The 25,164-nt window shown below is 41.2% G+C and overlaps 1 protein-coding gene across 1 annotated transcript in view; it reads left to right on the forward strand.

Moving 5' to 3' along the window:
• The window catches only part of traf4a (tnf receptor-associated factor 4a), a 38,179-nt gene extending 20,863 nt beyond the window's left edge, over positions 1 to 17,316 (forward strand). The window contains exons 2-7 of the mRNA XM_082502784.1: positions 5,645 to 5,696; positions 9,138 to 9,242; positions 9,336 to 9,497; positions 11,651 to 11,812; positions 12,780 to 12,935; positions 13,513 to 17,316. Coding sequence (XP_082358910.1) covers positions 5,645 to 5,696; positions 9,138 to 9,242; positions 9,336 to 9,497; positions 11,651 to 11,812; positions 12,780 to 12,935; positions 13,513 to 14,145 — 1,270 coding nt within the window. The 3' untranslated portion in view covers positions 14,146 to 17,316. The remainder of the gene's footprint in view (positions 1 to 5,644; positions 5,697 to 9,137; positions 9,243 to 9,335; positions 9,498 to 11,650; positions 11,813 to 12,779; positions 12,936 to 13,512) is intronic.
• The last annotated feature ends 7,848 nt before the right edge of the window (positions 17,317 to 25,164 follow it).

Genomic DNA, 25,164 nt, shown 5'->3' on the forward strand with positions numbered 1-25,164 from the left:
GGGGATGCGCAGCTAATCGTGAGGCGGAGGGACAGAACACCCGGCTAGAGGCAGGATGTTTTCAGGAAGACCTCTGAGCTGCAGCACTAACAATACTAATTGTAACCTTTGAGTTTGTGGTGTGCAGAAGGATGTCAGTGTAACCTTTTGACTGTCGTTGGTTTTTGTATTTTATGTTGATCCCATTGTTCTAAAAACTCTGTTGCAAAGCTGCTCCTCCACAAGACATTACAACGAATTGTGGTTTGTGGTCAGACAGCTTCAGAGACAGCTGGAAAAACGTAAGAACGAACTGTTAAATCTCTGGAAAAACGGTTAGAATTCTCTGTGTGAAGTTCTCATTAAACTGGTAGTAGCTGTCACACTTATAATTTCCCTGATAGTCTTGCGTGTGTAGATTTCTGCTTTCCATAAATTGTGATGACAACTATCGGGTCCTGGCAGCGTCCCAAGTTGCTCTTGCCCACATGTAACGAACAACAGGTAGTTGTCCTTCCTGTTCTAATTCCTGGAAATAGTCTGTTTGCTTTGGGTGAGGGGAAGTTCACGGGTAAAACTTTGAGGAGGCACTCGCTTGCTATGAATTCTCCAAACTATTCCCTCCTCCACGCTCTGATATCACGCAGGCTTTGTGCAGGGATATTTGCATTTTCACATCTAACCTATGAAAAGGCTCAGAACTGGAGTCCACGTGTAAAAATGGTTGAGACGTTCTAGTACAGTCCGATCTTTGCCTGTATTTTGCGTTTTTGGAGGTTGTTCCTTTCCTTTAATCTGCTAGCACTTTTATTTTTATTTAGTTTGTTGGATGCAGAGTCCAAAGTCCGTGCTAGATTGTTTTATTTCCCTCCCACGGGAAAAAACCCAGGTTAAAATGATTTACCTTAACTCTAATCTTTTCCTTATTACTTTCTCTTTCGTATCCTCGTTACTTCAACACGTAAGCGCTATGCCCGCCTCACATATAGTTTGACACACCCTGGAACCGAAGAATGCTGCTGCCTCGCTTGCAGTTCTGGTCGTGCGGTTGAACTCTGGGGCTTTGTTAGCAACCGGCAGCTCCCAGAGGGTTGCGCCTCTACTCACAGAATGACTCATCGAGTACCGCTGGCACATTTTGGCCAGGCCTGCTGAACAATTGGAGCAGAGTGGGAGACGATAGCTGAAACGGATCTTCTCAAATTAGTTAATGGTTATTGAAAAGGTGTTTTTCTGTACTGAGAAAGACTGATTGTGATTTTAAACCCTAATCCTGCAACTGAAACATGAGAAAAAAAAAAAATATTAGAAAGTACAGTGTGAAACTCGAGGTACATGTTTTGTTTTGTATCAAGTATCCCAAACTTGCAAAAAAGGAGATCATTTAAATGTAGTTGAACCATAAAACTCATACTCTGATGTCTCTATGAAATCTGTACTCATTAGTGTTCAAAATACGAGACTTTGACGAAGGAAGTCCTGACTTCTTGCACACATAAACCCAAAACCAGATGGATTTGTGGGATTATCGTAACTTTAGATGAGATAAAACAAAGGTCTTGTTTTCCCTCAACTTCCTGAGAGGAAACGAGAAGAGTTTCAGCTGTGAGACCCAAAGCCTTCATGCAGCGCACTGGTGGGATTTAAGGTTTTGTTTGTGCATATTAAAGTTAATCCTGGTTATATCTTGAAAAGACAAAAGGCTTTAGCATAAGGATGAACATAAAAGCTGGCAGCGAGCTCTGGCTAGAGATAAGTGGGCAGTTCAGTCAAGGCTCCCGAAGCTATCTGACTCAATAACAAAAGTCTGCTCAGAGAGTTAATGTGCCACAGACTGGCGCTCTCCGAAGCTCTCGTGCTTTTGATTTAGTTTGTTTTGTGCGTCTCGACAGCCCTTGCCTGCCACAATGGCAAACACAGAAGGGTTTGTTTAGGAGTTTCTCTCTTAGTCAATACAGAGCAGGCTTCAAGGTTACTCTGAGGCAGACTGTCACCAACATGTTGTCTCTGTGTGGCCTGCAGGCCGGTCGCTGTCTCTTGGAAAAACACCACTCCGCTCTGCACCGGTGAGATTAAACCTGAGGGATTTGTACTCCTCACCGTCTGCCTGTCAGGAGTTGCGCGCAGAGTGACGAAGCATGTTGTGACGGCTGTCCTCGTGGTATCAGCTGGATGAATGAACGACTGTTTAATCTGGGCCTGAAAAGATTTAAGGACAGGGGAGAGAAAGAGAGGGCAATTAGAGGGAAGAGGGATTTAAGGGCTGATTGGTGGGTAGGTGGGTGGGTGTATTTCACCTGCAGTGGGGGGAATGTGTTTTCTACCCCCTAACACGATGTGACGGTGTCGCCTACCAGTGAATTTAAGGTGATATTAAGAATGCCTGAGAGCAGCTGAGTGGACAGAAGGGGGAGATCAAATTTTAATGAAGTGATTGTGTTAAATTGCATGCTATGCGCTCTTAAGCTGCTCCCCCGTGACTCCCCGACACAGCCCCGAAACGCTGTTTACCAGCATCTCGACTGTTATGCACATTTATGACGAACTCGTTTCAGAAGAAGTTTGTGGGGTGCGAGTTCCCACGTGCACAGTTCAAGTTTACCCTCAAGGCTTTGCTTAATAGTAATGTTTACCCTATAGTAGCTTTAGTCAGGCTGCGGCTGTCCTGTGCAATGTTTTTTACTACTGATCTGCTAATTGCTTGCTGTGTAAAGTGCTATAAAATGTCAAGGTCCAGTAGAAGTGCACAATTCCCCGCAGCCCACGGTGACGTCCTCAGATCGCTTTGTTTGTCGGATTAAACATCTGTCCAAAGTAGTGCTTGTAACTATACGAGAGAAAATTGTTTGAATGAAAAATTGTACACATTTGGAACCATCAAGCATTTAGAAAAAACAATTTTTTGCTTTTTTTAGCTCACTGGATTGAGCAGGATGTATCACAAGGATAATGTAGAGTCCCAGGTTCAAATCTCACCTTAGATAGGGTGGCTATAGCTTAGCAGTTGACCTGATCTACCTACTAACTTAGAGGTTGGTAGTTTGATCCTGGAGTGGTTGGAGTGTTCCAAGTGAGTAGAAATGCACTGTATAAGAACCTGTTCAACTTTCCATTGATCTTTCTACCAGTTTTCCAGTCTTTTCTTTGTGCTCTTAGATAAATGCTTAAAAACGAATTTGTATCAATATCCAGATAATCATTTTCTGTAGTAAACATGTCGCTTGAAGCAGTCCTGTAGCAGAGTATTCTGTACTGTACCCAAATCTGTGGGTTATATTTCATTTCTTCTAGAAAGCTCTCGCTAGCCAAAGAAATTGTTTGGCAGAGAAGATGGATGAATTGAACCGGAGCTGTGTCTCACATCAGCCCCGCTGTTCACTGCTAATGTGCTGTCATGGAGCGACAGAGAGTTCGATTCGAGAGCGACCCGAGAGAGTCGGGCAGCGTTATCGCTCGTGGGGCCGAACACATGAATGTGTGGGAGCTGTGGGAGCTTCTCTGTGACCGGGGAAGGAATTATCCTGACAGTCTGTGACTAGGCTCTTTTCGCCTGTCTGCCTCTCTGTGTGTCAGATGCATGGCCCGAGTTGGATGGGGCCTCGGGCTGTAAACCCCCACCACCCTTGCCTGCGCCTACATCACCCCCTGTCCAGAGCGGAGAGCCTGTCGCCTCCCATCTCCTCTCGCTTTACAGTTGTGGGACAGGCAGCGCTTTCTAAATCTGCGATGGCCACGAATACTGTAAATGATTTCACACCACACGAGATGCTGACTGGGCTCTCGAAGCCTCTAATCGATTGACCTCCTTTTACAGCCCGTTGTGGGTTTGTTAATTGGTCTCCAGCTCCCTGCTGACACAGTGACCCTAATGGAAGAGAATTACTGCTGTCTCGTCATGCATTAACCTCCCCCCTTTTTTTTTCATCAACCCTCCCTCCATCTCAGGCCTAACCTCTGCCCCCCCCCCCCCCCCCCCCCCCAATTTGCTGCTCACTCTCTGGTTTCACAGCAGCTGGTTAGACAGGGGGTGCACATGCACTCCCGCCTTGTCACATGTCCCTGTGCCTCTGGGAGCTGCAGTCAGGTGACACTGCCAAGCAAATTAAAGCACCAAAAGGCATACACTTACTGTTTGCATACGATTGTCCCTTAATTAGTTTAAGCATAATGTGGCCGTGGTCGGGGTTATGAGAGGCTTCTGCACAGGTCAGATGAAGCTTCAGGGCTTTTGTGCAGAACACATTTCTCCTGCCGTTTTGTTTTCTTTGTAGTTTTAGGCAAAATCACTGCTGAAATTAGGACCAGTTATAGTGATTTCCAGCTCTGTATTTTTAATATTAGCTTCAGCTACAGTAGCTTTGCATAAATAATTTCATCCTGACCCCTTCACTTTTTTCATATGTAAGAAATTTGCTGTTTTAAGCTTTGGTCTGATTGGCTGACCTTCACAAATACAAGGTTTACATAGCAGGTGGGGGGACACGTGTGTACTTGCGGAGGTCACCCCTTTTTGACAACACACAGAGAAAAGAGTAGAAAAACTGTGTGAAAACAAACCGTTATAGCAGTGTGAAGCCTGAGCATGATCGTGTGATCATGTTTATCATGAGCAGATTCACAAGGTGACATCTTTTAAATGGCCTGACTTTCAACAATAACATGTGTGACTCAAAAATAACAGGGAGGCTCCAGATGATCATAACATGGTTAAAATCTCAGGAGATGAGCCATGATTGCCTCCTTTTTTATTTATTTTTTGTCTGTTTAAGTTTGTGTGTGTAGAAGTGTCTGCTGTGCAGCTGTGAGCCTCGGCGCTGTATAGCAGCTCACCCCTAGTGGCTGCTGCCTCTATTATTTAGAAGTGTGAATATTTTATGACAACATCAGGGCTGGGAGTTTGGGAGACGGCTGCCCTAATGAGCCATGGCACTCACTCATTTGGACCTTAAACGGGCTGCTGAATGCACTTTTGTGGCGCCACAAAAACTGCACAGGGGGTATGTAGTAAAGTGGGTGTTAAAGTCTTATTTGGGGTTTTACTACTCCAGGGGAAAAATGCAGAAAATAGTCGTCTCACTGTTATGGGAGCAGATCGGCAAATCGTCCCGAGGATGAGCCTCGAGCATGAAGGCGAGGCTCAGTTTGTATACTGAGAAAAACTGAAGCCTGTTAAAACAAGAACTTTGTTATGTCGGCTGTGGTACTAGAGCAAAAAGAGAAATAGAAAAAGAAGCTAAACAGTGGGGTTCACAATCATTTCTTTATGTTTTAGAGAAAAACAGATGAAGCTCTACAGTGTAGTTTTGTCCTCTGCAGTCATATAAATCTGTGCAGACGTGTCCTCTGAGGGGTCAAACACAGAAGAGCCAATGTCATTAAAGTCAGCAGCTCACAGACCTGACATCACTGTGCATGAGAGTGCGTCACGCAGCATGATCAGTCAGAGAACTTTTCAGCTTTAAAGTGTATGCGAAGAGACAGAGAAGCACTAAGGGCAGAGCAACGCTGCTCTTTCAGACTATTATAGAAGAGCCTTTTAGCTCTGTCCAAGGGCCAGTGTGGTTTTAAAATGTCTGCTTTTAAACTTGTTTTCTCTGTCTTCTTTTCATTCAATACTAAACTTTTCTTTGTTTCTGTTTTTTTGTTTTTGTTTTTTTTGTTGCAGTGAGGGTGTCTTCAAGTGTCCGGAGGATCAGCTGCCCTTAGACTATGCCAAGGTACGACTGACACTCCTAATCCCAAACTAAAGCCAAACCCACACATGCAGGAGTATTTTTAAAAGCACATTTTTCCCTCCTTAGTTGAAAAATCAGCATGGTAACAACATGAACCAAACCCACCACATTTGGAAGCCTCAACATGTGTTTTGTCCGCTGCCATGTTTTTTTGTTTGTTTGTTTGTTTGTTTGTTTGTTTGTTTGTTTTTGTTTGTTTTTTGGTTTGTTTGTTTGTTTTTGAGGGGCAAATTAGCATATTTTAGATGAGCGGTTGGAGTTGCTAATTAATGCTAATTAGTGGATATATCTTGGACGGGCTATACCAAAGTGCAAGTCCCGATAATTTCCATTGAAAATGCTCCAAAAGGCAATAACAGCACAAACACAGCTGAGTGGTTCACTTCACTGACTCCAATTAGCAGCTGTGGCCTAGCAAACACTGAGTGGTTACACTTCTGTCAATCAAACCAGCTACACCCCCTACTGCAGTATGTGAAAAAACAGACCCTGTTTAGTTGGTTTGAAGGAGGAAAATATCCATAGAGGTCAAATATATTTAGTTCTAGGTTGTAAACCTTTTTTAATTGATGTGAAGTGGGGTATTTTAACATGGGAGTCTATTGAGAACAAATGACCCCATAATGTAGTGGTTTGTATGGTTCCGATCCCAGGGGCAGACACAAACCCAGGCTCAGGGGGCATATGGTAGTCCAAGTGCTGGTCCCAAGTCTGGATAAATGGGATGGTTATGTAACAAAAAACAAAAACAAAAAAAAGCAGCACCTGGTATAAAATCTGTGTCAGATAAAAGATGTGGATCCATCCACTCCGATGACCTCATTTGGGAAATAAGGGAGCGACCAAAAATACCCTCTGCCAAAAGCCGATGGGGAATGACTTGCTTTGAGACATGGACAGCATAAAAGATGTTCTTGAAACCTCAGACTTTTGTGTCATGTGCAAACTGAACAACATTACCTAAGTTAAACAAAACACTTAACAGAACATGTTTTAAACTCAGTTTCGCCTTGTTTATGGATGTCTGTACACTGGAAGTTTTCAAAGAGTTCTATTTGGCAAGGCCAAAGGTGATAATAGCCATGATACAGCTCACCGTGAGGTAACGTGAGTGTGCTAAAATGCTTGATGTGCACCAGATCAAAGAATTGACCATTTGTACAGAATTTCTACCACGTTAGCATCCAGATTTTAAGCAGATACATTAACTGTGATCACCCCTGTGGTTGAGAAATTTAGCACGCTAGCATTTAAACTAAACACAGAGTACAGATAAGACTGGAGATGATCAATGTAACAACATGCCACTAGATGCTAGAATAATTAAAATGCTAGCTTTGTAGCATTTTTGTTTTGTTTGCATTCATCTGCTTCAGGATGTAAATAAACTGGGCTACACTGGCCTGACTAGGAACGAATGCAAATCAGATGTCTAACGAGTACAAAGATTAGATAAAGATGGAGTCATGAATCCGGATGTAAATGCAAATTATCAGAAAAACTGCTTTAGGGTGATGGCTTTGACTTTATAATGGTGTGATAAAAGCTGAATTTTTGAAAGTAAGTTTACAGATCCTTGTTTTAACTGAGAGTCAGAGTCAGTGGAAAATCTATTAAAACTAGTACCACCCCACCCTCGCCTCTTTTAATACATCTCTTTATGTCCAGAAGAAATTTCAGCTGAACAATAAATGCAGTTAATCAGATTGTGCTCAGGGGGAAAAGATAATGACTAACTGTATTCAGAGTCGGCGGCTGGCTCTCAAACACCCACACCCCCACTGCAAAATGAGAGACTGGAAGACAAGGATAAGGGGCAGGAAAGGATCATCTCCTTTTCAGTGCAGCGTTAGGCTTCAGTTGATAAGTCTCCCATGCAGTTTGTTAACTTTACTCTTTATGATCTTGTTCTATGTGCACAAAGCTCATTTATTCAAAGCCACTGGAAAAAGAAAAAGATGACTGCACTAAATAGAAGTTCATCATCGTTCCGATTTAATGAAAGCTGATACCGTCAGGCGGGGAGGAATAAGGTGATTTTTGTGACCTTAAAACTCATTAAAAAACAAAGGAAATTATCAGGGTTTAACCTCGAGCTGCAGCAGGCTCAGCGGGGCAGCAGTGCAGGTCTGCATGCTGTGCTCAGAGCGATGAAGGCGCCTGTAATAGCAGGGACTCCCCACGGGAAGGATGTGCTCATGGCACACCTGTCAGACGCTGTTATTTGCCAAGGCTCCCAGTCGCCTGTAAATTACCCCATCCTGGTGGTCCCTGTCAGGGTTGTTGTAACGCTCGCTGAACACTGTCCTTCGAAAACGTGCACAAACACAACCTCGCTCCCACAGAACAACAGTGTTGGAGTCATTAAAGGATTGCACTGTTTCTGCTGTAGCAGCAGTGCACGGCCAACAATTGCTGCAGCAGACAGAATAAACCCCCAACTTGGAGTTCCAAAGAGATTAACCTCCCCGATCTGCCTGCGACTAACTTATTAAAAGGTCATTATTGCCGTCCTCCTGCAAATTCCAAGACTGTAACAATGAGAGAGTGTTTCAGTGTGCTTTAGAGGACTTTTTTTCTGCTCTTTGTTTCTTCTCAGAGAATGTGATTATGGCACTGAAATCTCAACCGCTCCTTCAGTGTAAATGGAGTCGCTTTCTGTGGATGTCATTTCACTTCAGAGATGTACTTTAAAACACTTGAAAAGGCGTCTATCTCCTAACAAAGCTGCTGCAAACAATGAGAGAGACGACGAGGGTTTCCTTGCAGATCGTTTTCCAAATGAATTTTTAACTTGCTGGCGATGGCAGAGACACGTGAGCGCAGTCGGGCACTTTCTGGGAGCCGTTATTTGTTCGGAGGGCTGTTGTGACATTTTGAGGAAGTGGCTTTTCTTGTTTGATCAGTGCTCTGCCCGTGCTTCGTGTGACAGCACAAGGGATGGAGATGCAGCGAAAGAGCCGTAAATCCTCTGGACAGCGTACTGTAGGGAAGGATTTGGGGTGTTTGGGCAGAAAACTGACTCATCCCTATCGCTCTGTGACCAAGAATAAATAAATCTTTTCCTCTTTTCTCCCCTCTCTGACTCTTTCAGAGGTCCCATAAAACGACAGACTTACTCATTATCACTGCAGTGCTTGGCTTGAGTCACTGTGCTGCAGTCTGATGAGGGCTGCATTTACCCTTTTTGCAATATAAATCTCCAGTGTGTGTAACTGTGAGCAGCCACTGAGTGTCTGTATTCTGGTTTATGATTTCCCATTATTCACTTAACCAGTGTCTCATTTATCCCATATTTCCTACCCTCAAAGTAATGACAAAGCTTACAAATGTAGCAAAAACTTGTCAAAGCCACATGCATTTAACCAGTGGGGACACATCCTGGGATCTGCTACACCAACCTCCTCTTGCTTTTCTGTTTAGATCTACCCAGACCCAGAGCTGGAGCAGCAGATCTTGGCTCTGCCCATCCGATGCATCCACAGCGAGGAGGGCTGTCGCTGGACTGGCCAGATGAAGCAGCTGCAGGTAAGAAGCCATGCCCTCTGATACATGCCTCCTTCCTCCACTGCTGCACCCAGCATGTGGGGTGATTCTGATGACCTGTTTTGTGTCTCTCAGGGCCACTTCTCCACCTGCGCCTTCAATGTGATACCCTGCCCCAATCGCTGCTCAGTCAAGCTGACGCGCCGCGACTTGCCCGACCACCTGCAGCACGACTGCCCCAAGCGCAAGGTCAAGTGTGAGTTTTGTGGCAGCGAGTTCACCGGCGAAGCCTATGAGGTAAGCACTTCACACCTTTTTTTTTTAAAAATCATTTTTATTATGGTTTCTCTCTCATTGTAAACAACTTCATGTGACAGCACACGATTTCCATGGTTATATGAAAGGTGTTTTTGTTGAAAGCAGCAGGAAAAGTGAATGCACGTGTCAGAGCCCTCGGAGAGTCTAGGTCTATTTTGAAATAACACGTGTGTTGGCAGAAAGAAAGAATATATATAACCGTGTCTTTCATGCTGAAAGTGTTTCCCACAGCTGAAGTAATTCAGGCTTCTCACTAGCACCTCTGTCATTACTGCCAGCCTGCCCCTCCTCTGTTTACTCTGCTTTCCCCTTTGCCCAATATTACAGGAACATTAATATACTTTTGACCTTTACCAATAATCCTAATATCTAATGTAAGCATTTATATGGATGTGCCTTTAAGCTGCTGAGATTAACAGCAGTACTCAGAAAATTCATTTATTCACAAGACAAAAAAAATAGGTTGTTAAAGTTTCTACAAAGTTGGTTATACTTATAAAATAACTAAATATCTTACCCTTGCAGCCTTGGACTCAAGACTCCTTCATTAACACTGTTTCTCACATTGTTTAATGTTAGCTCGAGGTTGCCATTTACTCTTAGCAACTGCATTCAACTTGTCATTTATTAAATATGACTTATTTATCTATAATTCTATTTGTTAGCTTTTTGAAGCTATTCCATTTCATAGGTATTTTACAGCTACAGTTTAGCTAACAGCTTAAATTGTTTGTCTCTACTGTAGTGTAGTTATTAGCTAGCAACTGTTATCTATATATTTAAGTTAAACAATAAGTTTATATTTATAGATAGCTATTTTAGGTTTTTGTACAGTAAATTAAATATAGTTTGTTACTTTGTTTCTCTTAGCTAACAACTGTTAGCCGTGCATTTAAGCTAACAATTCCTTACAATGTGGTGTTAATTTTAAACAGTATTTTTAACAATTTAATGAGTTTATCCACATTAGAAGCGAAAGCTTGTTCCTACCACTTAAAGTTGATAATAACACTTAAGAGTTATCATCTTATAATTTTGTATATTTGTACATTTTATATATTTTTTCTCTGTTAATACTCTCCATATGTATATAGTGCTGCAATGCTAACAGGCATGTTTGCACTGAGTAGGAGATGCTCTGTATCTCATTGTACAACTGTATAGTGACAATAAAGGCGTTATTAGGGCAATCGTGGCTCAAAGAGTTAGCAGTTTGTCTTGTAACGGGAAGGTTGCCGGTTCGAGCCCCGGCTCGGACAATCTCTGTCGTTGTGTCCTTGGGCAAGACACTTCACCCACCGCCTACTGGTGATGGCCAGAGGGGCGATATGGCAGCCTCGCTTCTGTCAGTCTGCCCCAGGGCAGCTGTGGCTACAACTGTAGCTTGCCTCCACCAGTGTGTGAATGTGAGAGTGAATGAATAGTGGAATTGTACAGCACTTTGAGGGCCCCGAAAAGTGCTATATAAATGCAATTCATTATTATATTATATTCTATCTTATAATTTTAGGTTATTATCTGAAAATGAGGAGTTATTTCTGAATGAGTTGAAATTTCAAGATGCATAAATTTGGAAAAAGTCAAAATTCTGACATGTGTATTGTGAAATTTGAAGTTTTGAAAGTTGGCAAAATGCCAAAACAAATGTTCAGTGGCAGAAACACTTTAATTTGAATTTTAAAAAAATGTTTGAATGGAAGACTGTTTTATTTAGGTCATTTTTTTAAAACTAAATATACAGTTTTTATTTTTATTAAATTAATTCAGTTCAGTTCCCGTGGCTACTGGAAAAGTAGTGGTAATACATGGAACTAAATTGCCTCACAAATCTAGCAATATAAAATGGGTAAAAAAAGGTTTTGCTTTCTGTGCTGGACACCATTAGATATAATTGGTGAACATTTTGTTATTAGATTAAGATCCAGTTAGATCCCCATGATTCGTTACTATTCATGGATCCAGGTGTGTTCATTGCTGCAATAACATTCAGTATAACCCAATTTTAACAGGCATTATTTTGTTAATTAAAATGCAGTTTAAATAAAAGACACCATCAAATATGCACACCTCCATGTCTGAATCATAGATTTATGTCATAACCCCGATCTAATTTTTTATTTTTCTCATTCCAGAATCACCAGGGTGTATGTCCTCAAGAGAGCGTTTACTGCGAGAACAAGTGCGGGGCGAGGATGATGCGTCGCCTGCTGTCCCAACACAGCATGGCCGAGTGCCCCAAACGCACGCAGCCCTGCAAGTACTGCGGCAAGGAGTTCGTCTTCGACACAATCCAGGTCTGTTTCACATTAAGTTTATGACCAGATGCTGTGATTTTTCCTAAAAGGCTCCTTAATTTCTTTTTTAAATGTATTTATTTTTTATTAGTGAAATAATTATGTTTGGCAAGATGAAGTGCAGAGACACATTTTATCTTCTGTCTGTAATTCAGCCTATTGGGGCCCGATGGCAAAGAGAAAACCTGCTGTAGCTGAAGGATGTTTCCATTTATGGTGTCTCTGTCTTGTGGCAGCTGGATTTTTAGTGTGAAGCTGCTGTTTTTTCTTTCTGGGTTTTTGTTATGGGGAAGGCACCTCCTGCTGCACACATCTGGCCAGAGGCAGAGCAGTCAGTGTCACCCTCCCCCCACGTGACAGGCCAAGATGTAATAATCCAATCTTGGTCATAGCACACACTAGTGTTGAAGAGCTTTTTCCGTTGTCACGTGATATTCAGAGCTTTTCTCAGTATTGCTCATTTAATTGGTTTACAAAGATAGGTGTTATCTTGCTTCCTCATGTCGCCATCTAGTCTATAATGGGGTATCTCAAACAGCTGCTGATTTTACCATGACAACATACACTAATTTACAATAATATGCAATATAATACGTCACATGAAGATATGGAAGACATTTTATAGACTGGTTTTAATGAAATCAGTTTATGAAATGATCAGCCGACATTTATAAAATGGATGAAAATGTATAAAAATGTTAATCACAATTAACCAGATCCACTGCTTTCCTTGGTTTATTCAGCCATGGATCTAAAACCATAACGTATTTACTATAACAAATAGTTTCATTTCTTTTCTTTGAAGCTAAAATAAAAATAATTTTATGCTTTTTATCTCTGTAGCCTCATTTTTAAACCCAAGTTTTGGGGGGTACTTTCAAGGGCTTCTTTTCCCCTGTACAGCTATTAATCTGAGCCTTGGTGTGCAGTCTGTGTTCTTACTGGTCATGCTGTCTGTCCTCTGCAGAACCATCAGTACCACTGCCCTCGCTTTCCTGTCCAGTGCCCAAACCAATGCGGCACACCCAACATTGCCCGAGAGGACCTGGCTAACCATATGAAGGATAACTGCGGTAGCGCCCTCGTTCTCTGCCCCTTTAAAGATGCCGGGTGCAAACACAGGGTAAGACCTGCATCATTTGACCTTAAGAGATGACTTGTCAAATGTTTTGCCTTTGTTGTCCAAGAAGGAAACTTCTGGTCCTTGGTAAATGTGTCCAAAGTATTGCCTTTCTTCTTCTCAGACATGCACTGCTGTGGCTGTAGGGTCTATTTTAATGAGATCAACACTTCTACACTCTGACAGTGCATTTCTGTCTATTTATAAAACCCACATCAATCTGGAGAAATGTGGATATGCTCGAGGAAGAGTGACTTATGAGCACCAAACTCCGGCTTGGTGTTCTGTTAAGACTTAAAAAGCATCTGGAGAGCTTGACTTGTTCTATTTAAAGATGGCCTGATGGAAAGTACAAACACAAAAGCAGAGTGCAGATTCACTTTGCAGTCTGAGCATGCTCATCTTCATCATATTACTGTTTGTTTTATTATTAATTGATACACAGGAAGTTTTAAGTGTCCCATACTGTATAAAACCTGGGAGAAATACTATAAATAACTAAGATTAGCGCAAAAGCATTCTTTTACACTGATGGGAAGCCAATTTTTGTTTTTATAATCAGATTCCCCGTTCTCTGCAGTGCCCCAAACTGGCTATTGGTCGTCACCTGGAAGACACCACTAAGTCCCACCTGACCATGATGTGTAACCTGGTGGGTCGTCAGCGGCAGGAGATCCTGGAGCTGCGGAGGGAGATGGAGGAGTTGTCTGTAAGCCACGATGGCGTACTCATCTGGAAACTCAGTGACTACTCACGGAAACTCCAGGAGGCCAAACTCAGAAGTAACCATGAGTTCTTCAGCCCGCCCTTCTACACTCACCGCTATGGCTACAAGCTGCAGGTGTCAGCCTTCCTCAATGGTAATGGGAGTGGTGAGGGCTCTCACCTCTCTGTCTATATCCGCGTGCTGCCCGGAGAATATGACAACCTGCTGGAGTGGCCCTTCTCCTACAAGGTGACGTTTTCCATTCTGGACCAGAGCGACCCATCGCTTTCAAAACCCCAGCACATCACGGAGACCTTCAACCCCGACCCTAACTGGAAGAACTTCCAGAAGCCCTGCAGCAGCCGTAACTCGCTGGACGAGAGCACGCTGGGCTTCGGTTACCCCAAGTTCATCTCGCACGAGGAGATCAAGAAGAGGAACTACGTCCGGGACAACTGCATCTTCATCAAGGCTTCTATAGAGATTCCCCAGAAGATAATGGGTTGAGATGCAAACTTTGTTTTCTGTTTATGAAGGAGAAAGATTCGTTAAAGACTGGAACTGAAACTTAACCTTGAGAACTTATACAGACTTACCCTTTAGACCAGGGGTCCCCAATCCCAATCCACGAGGGCCGGTGTCCCTGCAGGTTTTAGATCTCACCCTGGGTCAACACACCTGAATCACATGATTAGTTCTTTACCAGGCCTCTGGAGAATTTCAAGACATGTTGAGAAGGTAGTTTATCCATTTAAATCAGCTGTGATGGATCAAGGACACATCTAAAACCTGCAGGGACACCGGCCCTCGTGGACTGGGATTGGGGACACCTGCTTTAGACACTTTCTGCCCTTATAACTTCTCCACCACAGAGCTTGTAGTGAGTCTGTCTGGCTGTGCAAGTGGACTTGGAGGACCTTGATATATCAGAGAGGAGAAAGTGTTTCGTCTGCAGAGCCATCAATCTCTGTTGTTTCTTTTATTATTAATTTTTTTTTTTTTTCAATTTCCGTTTGTTGACCTTTAATCACAGTCTACAACTGAAAGCCTTGGAAATCAAACAGTGCCTAAAGAGTTTATCTTAAGTTATGCTTTTGTTGTTTTTGTTTTTACCATACAAAAGATTATGGAACAGATATAAAATAAAGCTGAAGGGCTTCATTAGCCTCTACACTAAGAGTAGGAAAAAAGGAAAAAAACAAGCTGTTTTAGAGATGTCCCATTTTTATCTGGGATGATCTAAAGAAGAGGGAGCAGAGGACTCAAGCTCAAGCCCAACTGCCTTTTGTACATGTGCTCATACAGTATATATGAACCCTGAATACGCAGTAAGAACTGCTTGTGAGATTTGTGAACACACAAACAGGTCAGTGTTCACGGGTGAGAAACTTCCAGCTCAAATATTGATCATTTTCATGTTTTAATGGAATAATGATTCAAGACTGTTCTGGATTTGAACTTCCTGGCTGGCTGTTCTGCATGGCTTTCCTTCAGGTGCTCCGGTGTCCTCTCACAGTCCAAAGACTTGCATGTTAGGTTAATTGGTGAGTTTAAATTGGCCGTAGTTGTGAATGCAAGCATGAGTGGATCACAGTTTCTAGGTTAGCCTTTTGAACTACCAATCCAGCTTACTCAACTTGATTAGGCTTGAATAAGAAAATGAATTCTTTGGAAAAGATACAGCTGCTATAGCTTATAATCTTAGCGTGGCTAACAGCTAGCCTTCCTGCTAGCCTTCAAGCAACTGTAGCCAACAGTCATGTGGGGATTACTCAGTTGTGGATGGCTTTAGACAACACAGAGGAGTAGTCACTCATATTATACTTCTTTGAAGTCCACCTTAATGCCAGACAATGTGGTGTCTTGTATGTATGGTGTACTGTAAAGTTGGACCAAGCTAGTCCTAGCATGCTCACAGAAACTGTAAACCACTCATACATCACTTTCAAACAGCTTTTCCTCTTGTTTCCTCTTGATAAGCTAACTACCTACCAGCTGTAACAAAAGATATGAGTGTTATCAACTGCTAGACTTAAACCACTGAAACAATAAATATCCAGCAAGCCGTTGAAACATTAACGTTATCTTCCCAATCAGACCTGCTCATGTTGTTTCAGTGCAACAGTTGTTCAGTCAGATCGTCTCTTGCAAAGCAAGAACTATTGATCTGATTATCAAGAGCAGACAAATATCTCTGGATTTTGTTCATACAAACATTTGACTGATGACATATTTGGTTATGAAATGATTATGATCAGCTAACCACACAGCATCGAAGCTCATCAGGCCAACCACGGCCTCCAGTGCAACGGGTTAAGAATGATTGTTTTATTAAAAACTGTTAAAAATATATTATGAAATGGTTCTTCTTCACAAACCTTTCATCACTATAAAGTCCAAAAAGGACATTCAGGACATCAAAGTCATGTCGACTGTACGATTTTCTCTTTCCATTGAGAAAAGATGGTGTGTCAAAGGTTTTTCAGCGTTGAGATGTTTGCTTTCAAAATCTCTCAAAGCGTTTTTTCACCTGTCAACAATGAAACTACAGGTCTGTCTCTTCTTCCCATCACAGGACCTTTCCATGACTTTGTATTTTTAGCTAGTTTGACCCCTCCCCCCGGTGTGAGTAGCTTCAACCAAACAAACACTCGTACTGACCCTTAGAGGCTTCATATCTACAGTGGAGTCCCAAATAAGATAAAAACAAACTCACCTTCTGTTGGTCTTCGGATGAGTAGAGCAAAGAGGTCAGCTGTCGGAGTACCTGTGCATTTAAAAAAAGAAGGAAAAGCCATGTGGCCTTTTTATACAGTATGTCTTCGCATGAGGGTTTTAGGGCTGAGCAGGGCGACATAAACACGTGCATGCTTCATGTGCTATCACCGGGATCACATTTTTGTACTGTAACTTGTAAAATCCTCTCCTGTTGATGGCTGTTCTTTCTTTTGGACCATTGGAAAGATGACAAATTGTCGAAAAGAATATTGTTTTGTACTTTTTTTGGTTTGTTTTTATATACAGAAATGTGAACACTGTTTTTAATATAACCTATAAAGACAATGAACACTTGGCTGTGAAGTGTGTTTTACGTAGCCTGGGCGTTGAGGGTATACTGCAGCTATTTTGAAAAGATAGCAAGATCGATGCATAATGCAACAATGGGGAGCGGCCCTGCGCTAAACACCACTCTCCATCACAGCACCATCCGAGGTGTGGAGGACTTTCTCGATGCAGTTCACTCACGATGTATGTGAATACTAATGTAAAAATGCAGAAGCACATTCTGTCTTTTTATGATTATACATGGAAAAATTTCCTGATTTCTTGTCATAATACCAGCTGATATTTTCCAGTGATTTAAAGAAGTGAAAAAATAAAACTTTTTGTAAGATTCTGTATTTTTAAAAGTACCTAGCTGTTTTATACAAACACCTTTCATTGGAGAGTCGGGGTGACTTTGGGAACTTTCAGACCCTTTCGTCTCTTGGACATTTGGAGAATTTGTTCGTCCATGTGGTTTGAGCCTTACATATTCTGTCTGTATTATTTCCTCTTAAAAGTATTTATTTTAAGGAGCCGTCGTGTGAGTTTGCACACGTGGTACAAATGTTTTAATATGTTGACTGATGAGTGCTTGTCAATTTCTTAACTGAAATAAAATACCATATATTATAATTGTTTTGTTTTATCTTTTGATCACATTTGTCCACTAAATTAAATCATCAGACATCATGTATACTGGTATGTTTGCAAATGTGACCTAGCACCCTCCCACATCTTTACAAACTGTCAGTCAGTGACAGTGCCCTGACAAAAGTCAGTGATGCGCATTTTATATATTTAGACCTTACTCACACAGGCCTAGAAATTGGTCAGAAAAACCTGGTAGTATCCAGTTAAAAATGTGTATTCCCTGACTGGCTGGCGAGTAGTTACCAGGTAAAATCAGTCCCATAGAACGTGCTTCCTCCTTGTGATTGTTTTTGTCACTAGCAGATTGCTGTGGTCTCCTATTTTGCATGGAAGATTAACTTGTCTGCTAACCAGAAACACCCAACAATCAGTCTGGGACTATATATTTTCCCCTAGCGACAGGTGTTTGCCAAGTGGTTGCCAACTAGTCTCTATGCCTGTGTGACTGGAGCTCCAGATCCAGATCATCAACAATATTAAATATTCTAGGATCAGCAACCTTTTTAATTTGATCCATGGGGTTCAAAATCATCTGGAAACAAAGAGTCACTGATTATTTTATTTAAGTGCTGTTTGTGTTTATGTGGAGCCAACAGGAAGTCAGCCAACTAGTCCATGCTCTTTATGGACTCGACTATTAAGAATGATGCTGAACATGCTCTCTGGGCCCAAAAATAGCAGTATAATGTGGTACATCCCAGTATTATGGAAGCCACTGAACTACTTTTATTCCAATTCATTAAAGGAAGCCATCTAACCAATCTGAATCAAGTTCTTAATATATCTGTGATTAGTGACTTGAGATGACCGTTTTTTGTAACAAGTAATGAAAGCATCTATGATTTGATAATGAAATTGTGTGTTTCTGTTCAGTAGCCACAACAGGGGTAATTTTTAAGTACTATTTATCAGTCTGTCAGCAATATTATGGAAAAATGAACTGGCTGAAGTTCATGAATCTTGGTGGAGATGTGGAGCACTGCCAAGGAGGAAAATCTTGGCAAACTCTCTAGATCATTTTCTTGGTTATTAAAGTAATTTTGGGATAAAGCCCTGGGCTGTTTCAACGATGTTGGTTTGTCTGTTTTTCTGTCTATATAGCAACTACTAGGCTGGATGTCGTAAAGCTTCTTGGAGAGATGGAGACTAGGCTAAACCATTAAACCATTAAACTTTATTTAAAATATTAACTGCACTGACCTTGGTGGAGTGCTGCACCCTCTGAATGCCTTTCTAGTTTAATGTGATTTTGGACTGAAGAAGATTTATACTGTTTGCATTTAAAATACACTCATACTTAAAATGCCTCTGAATTATTGATGAAATATATTATCACCATTAAAACTTAATGATACTAAAAAGCTATAAAGTTCATCTCAACATTCACATTTAGCAAACTTGCCTTCTGTCTGTTTTTTTTAAACTCATTAATATTCAAAACCACAACAATTTTTTTTTTGTTGGACTCGATTAATCCACCTCAGGTTTTCTGTCCTTCAAGTGCAGTTGTATTTTTAGAGCAAACATGACTGACCTCCTATACAAACAGAGTCACTTCCTCAATTCTAGGTCAGGGATCAGTTTGATTTCAGTTGTGTCTTTCTTTAAGTCTGCTGTTACTCTGCTGGAGTTGGAGGGGGTAGGGCAGGGGAGGAAAAGGGGCAAAGGAAGTGAGACAGACACCAGCCCTCCCTGCTTTGAAGTTCTGCCAGGAGTTTGCATTAGCTTGCAGTTTGGATAATGTTCAGTGCAGCAGGATTTAGGGAAGAGGAAAATGAGCTTTTATCCTCAAAGTCACTGAGAGGTCCCTAAGGAGGACAGTCCTGCTTTCCACTTACTGTACAGGAGTTGGCCAAAGTCTTTTAAAAACCCATCATATCAACTATCGGAGTCCCATATTTTTTATTTTTTCATTTAAGAATGAAAACAACATCTGTTTAAGGAGCACCGCATGACTGTTCCCTTTGCTTCTTTGCTTTTTGAGGAAATTGCCAATAATCTTAAAAAACACTTCCTAAGAAGGCTTACCTTTCATTCAGGATTGTTTTTTTTCACAAGTCATAGAAGTCATTCATTTAAGGAAAAGGGTCCTCTCTTCAATAATAAAGAAAGGCAGAACACTATGAGGCTGAAAAACCATATGACAGCCTCATACTTTCCTGGCAAAAGACACACAACCAACAACACTGTGCCGCTTCAGGGCGATGCAGAATCAAAATAGTAACAGCTAATTACATGTTAGCAGGCTCCATGTTTCCCATGAAGCACAGACTCACGTGCAGTTTGATGTACAATGCTGCCCTTTGGCTTTGCACATTTTGACCCTCAGCTCCCATTGGTTAACGATTTAAACGCACAGTCACGTTTTCATATAAACCAGTATCATTCCTGTTTGTTGAGCTCACCTATACTTTAGTAAACTCAAGCTAAAAATCAGATCCCATCTGGGTTAAAGAAGGAGGTTGTGGTGAAGGCGGAGAGGAGCCCAACCCATGGAGGCTTTCCTCGCCCATTAAAAAAAACACACATCAAAGAGAAGCTGTGGTTTATGAAGCGGTGCCATGCTGTCGTGCCTCGTACTGGAGTTAAACAATCGTGGCTCACAGAGCAGGAACTGAACCGGGGTGGTACAAGAGTGAGATGGTGTCCTACAGCAGAAAAAAAAATCCTAGCAGAAGTAAACATATGTGCTACACAGCAGGAGTTTCCTCAGGAGTCAGATAAATCATCAGACATGAACGTGAGCATGACAGTTCGTTCCTGGCCTGTGAACAGGACTTTGGCAAAAAAAATTTATCTTAACTAAAGTTAAATATTTACAGAAAAATATTCTCATATATGGCCTAAAGATACCAGAAGGATTGTTGATTTCAATGTTTTAACTAATCTCTTCACATTTAATAAAAAGGCTGTAGAATGAAAAAAATAAGGAAAAAGTAGTTTGTATATAGAAGGTGTAAGAATTTGAAGATGGAGTATGCAAAAAGTGTAAGCACTTCTCAGACTCTACAGACCTTAGTTAGCATGTAAAATGTTAAAGTTCATGACAGTACAATTACACAAAGACTGAACAAGCACAGGATGTTTTGAAGAGCTGCTAAGAGAAAAGCCATTTCTCTCTAAAAAGGACATGGTAGCACAGCTTACGTTTAATTTTTCACAGGACTGCAAGTTTTCAGGGTCCTCTTAACATTTTTTTTAGAAAAAAAAATCCTGCAGGTTTTCAGAGTCCTGTGAAAACTTTTCTCAAAAGATTGCATATCGATATTTTGTTGACATCCAATACAGCGGCCTGAATGATAGGGAGAAAGATAACAAGATATGTGAGTGGGGAAAATTGATTTCTTTCTTGTGTGGCGTAAACAACTAACCACTATTGCAACCCACCATCAAAAGAAATGAGGGGAAAAACGTCAATATGTACAAGTGCGAAGCTGTTCTATGATGTCTGAGGATGTCAATAGCCCTCAGCCTGAGCACATCATCTGCTTAGAGAAGATGACTAATGATAACATAGCACAAATCAAACTTGAGACACTTGGAAACTAAAGAATCCTTCACCAAAGAGGAGTTAAACCAGAACACGGGCCATCAAAACTCCTTCCTCTCCCAGGTTTTCTTGTTGTTGGTTTCCCATCTGTGTTTCTGTTGTGGTTAGCCTCTTATGGGGTGGGGTCTCTAGCCCCACACCCAACCCTCCTTCATTCTCATCCTTGACTTAGATCCAGGAAGTGGTGGAGCTAAAAGACTTGTTGGACAGAGTGAAAGTGTCTGATAAGATAATTCATGCAAGTTAAAAATGTTCAGTCAGAGGATGTTACAAGTTACAGATAAGTGAACACAAATGTTTGTCGGCCCTTCGCCAACTTGTTTTGATGATAAGACTTTTTCTCTTTTTAAAGTACTCAGACATAATTTCAAAACAAAAAATCAGCACCAAGTCAACTAACCATTATTATTATTATCTTATTAGCTATGCATGCTAATTATTCAGCTTAAATTAGTTAACAAGCACACTATTTTGGAATTAACAAACCTAAAATAAACAACTAAATACAATGTCAAAGTTCATCATAATCTTAAAAAGATTTTACCCATTTTTGCACCTCAACCGTAAAAGGCTGCTGGGGTAATTGCTGTTCCTCTGCTGGACGGGCAGGCATAAACCCCTATCTTTGTGAACACGAAGACTTGAGAACGAGGCAACGCAGGATTTTCAAATTGATACCACAGGTCCATCTATTGAAAATCTCAAACAATATGGAATTTTGATGACCTCAATCTCAAGGTCAAGGTAAGTGGTCAAGTGTTCTGAAAATCCTGTGAATGCAATAAATAAGAAGGAAGTCACCAAGGATTTTCTAATTTATACGATGGGTGCATCTTCTAGGAGGGGTAGCACTGGGGGCAGTCAGTATTTTTAATATTCTGAACAAGTAGGCTGCAGCACCTAATTAAGTATTAAGTAAATATTTCCTGTGAACTTCTCTAAAAAGATACCCTACAACGGTTATTGAGAACGACTAAAAAGTATTGCGTATTAAAAGTCAGAATAACTAATTTGACCTTCATGCTTGTTCTTTGTCTGGTAATCCATAATATAATCTTCTTTAAGTCAGAAGCAGCCCCACCCCACTCCTCCCTCAGTGACTCACTGAAATAATCCCACTTATCTTTAAATTGGAGCAGATGCAAAGGTGCAGACCTGCGACTTGTTCTGAATGCATAACGAACACGCACCTCATATAAAAACCATTAAAAATCGTTTAAAAAAAAAACAGTCAGCCGTGAGCCCGACCATGTATGACTCATGCAATTCAATGACAGATGCTCTCTCTGTCTAAATCCTACTGCATTATTGGTATGCGCAGCTAAATGTGTAAACCAAATTAACAGCTTGTAAGATTTATGTGGGGGTGTCATTTTTATTATTCTTCCATAAAAATTCAATGTTGGTATTCTCAGCTTCTCCTTGAAATTCCGACCATATGTTATGATAAGGCTGTCTGACCTGACCTGTTATAACCACGACCTGAATACAACAGAATCTGATAAAGCAGTGCAAGACAGCTGCATGATATAGTGTGTGGAAAGCAAAAGAAAGATGGCCTCTCCTGCATGTATGCAGCCTCTGTCAGAGGTCAGACATACATCTGATAAATATCCATCTGGTGACTGATAGATAGATTTCATCTCTTTTTAAAGCCAGCCGTGTAACACCAGAAACAGTGACCTGAGGTCGTAGGTTAGTCCGACCTACCGTGGCTACCTTCCAGCACTACACCGCTGCCAAGTGTGGATCAATTACTGGCTTTGATTACTGGAAAATAAAACAAGAGCCTTCGGGTGAGGAACCAAGAGGGGCTCACCCACTCATGTCAGAGACAGAGATCTCTGGCTGATGAATACAAATGTGCTTCAAATATAGCATACAGCTGTCTGTGTTCAGTTCATAAATTTGTCGTTTTAAAACTAAATGACTAAAATGTGTATTTTTTCAAGTAACCTTCACTGCATTCTTTTTTCAGACTTCATAAAGTACATTTTCAAAAACGATACACCACTTTGAAGACATTGATTGCCAGTAATAACCACATCACATATGACTATTACCATCACTTGCCTTGTGCATCATAAAATAAAGAGCAGCTTAAAGTTGCTGTTGTCTTCTAGTAACAACATTCAAGGCTAGTGTGAAAATAAGGGGCCACTTTTAGTAATGAACTGCAGATAAACACATTTAAAGAAGAGAACATCCTGGAATATTTGAAATTTATCATCATGAGAGCTGAGTAATATAAGAGAAATGAGCATCAGTGATGAAACTGTGCACAACATGAATATGACAAATACAGGAATACAATTTGTCCTTAAGAAATAATGGCAAAAATGGATTAAAAACAAAGTCATAGTGTACCACGGCAATGATGCGCTGTTGTTCAAGATTTTTGGCAATACAAAATGTTTGACTCTGTCCTGCATAACTGCTGTTATTGTTCAATTTCAATAATTATACAAATGGTCATTAGAGTGTTTCCGCTTTGAGATTAGTGTCATATTTTTAGCAGTAGATGAAAGAGACACATGGTGGTGACAAAGCTTCGACTTGATCATTTTTAAGATTTGTACACAAATGCTTTTATAGATGGATAAAAGAAGCATGGAATCATGCAGAGAAAGAGCACGACAATGGAGAAGTACAGGAAGGTCAGATGGAATCACACTGTGACTTTGTGGATCTAGAGAAATCATATGATAAGGTGCTGAGAGAGGAACTGCGGTATGACTGCATGAGGGAGTCAGGAGGGACAGAGATGTATGTGAGGGTTGTGCAGGATATGTGTGAGGACAGCGAGACAGTGGTGAGGAGAGATACATGGGTTCAAAGTGGGGGTGAGATTACATCAGGGATCGTCTCTGAAGCCCTTGTTTGACCGGGGTCAGGGGTGATTTGTGACAGAAGATAGCAGTGAAAGGGAAGGTTTACAAGATGGCAGTGAGACCTGGTATGATGCATGGATTGGAGACAGTGGCACTGACAACGAGACAGGAAGCAGATTTGAAGATGTCCAGAGGTGGATACCTTGGACAAAAGAATTTGAAGATGGAGCTGCCAGGCAGGGGAAAGACAGAAACCCGCAGAGGAGAGGATGGCATGCAGAGGATTTAAATCTGATTAAAGTTTTAAAATTGAGGCAAACTGTGCATATATGGTTAGTTAATGACTGTAATTATGACAGGCACACAAGACAACGTGTTGCATCAACATATGAAGCTATGCACAAACTGTGTAGCTCTTAATGTATTTGAAGCCATTGCCAATGGGTGTGAAGGACTGACATATGAGCAGAAGACCCCCAGTACTCTTGGGAGGTGGTGTTGGGTCACTCTGCTTTTAAAGGAACAGTGTTGCACACTAAGAACATAACTGTACACCTGCCTTTAAGTGTCCTTGCTCTACCTCATTTCATGGCGAGTTGATGCCCCATCTCTTCCACCATCATGTAACCAGTGCCAAGCTCATTTATTTTCCACAAACTGACAGCTGTAGCTAAACTAAATGAAGTGATTGAATTCTATATGCGCAGGCACATTCAGTGTTAGTGGATCTCCACAGAAATTCAACCAAAATGGTCATCAGCCAGAATTAGCCTAATCTTGGATTTAACCGCTGTCACCCCAGAATCCTCTCACTACTAAACACACTGATGTGTTGTGCTTGTGGAAACAAATCTCTTTGGCCTGAAGGCCTGCAGATAATCTTAACTCCAGCCTTTAGCTCCTAAGTAATGGCTTTTTGTGGCTCGAACCATGCAACCCATAATCTGGCCGTATGGTAACAGGCCACAAAGGCAGATACATGAGCAGAGAAAAAGACTTTAAGAACCTTAGTCCAGAAAAAAATAGACCCTTTATGGTCTTTGGCCTATTTTTATTTCCCATTTCTGGAGTATAATTGCACACAACTGTAACTAGCAGGTATCGTCTTACTAAAAATGGCATATGAATTTATTTTTGAACACAATGAAGCTGCTACACATTCATTCATCTTAAACCTCTGATCCCACAGATGTGGCATTAGCCTGACTGGACATTTGATAATGCCAGTAACAGATCTCACTGTAGATATTTGTACTGTAGATTCATTTTAAGTGGGAGTGAGACATGTAATATATATTCTAGACAAAAGCCACAACCTTCACATGTTAACTTCCACATTTCCAGCTCCATAATATTATTACTGGATCCTACTAGTGTTTCTCTGTTCACTGAAGTTCAAAATAACCCTTTATAAAACCCTACAGTACATTCGTTGACTGAATCAAACAA

Source organism: Aulonocara stuartgranti (assembly GCF_965226115.1).
Source record: "Aulonocara stuartgranti genome assembly, chromosome: 14".
Classification (NCBI taxonomy): Eukaryota; Metazoa; Chordata; class Actinopteri; order Cichliformes; family Cichlidae; genus Aulonocara; species Aulonocara stuartgranti.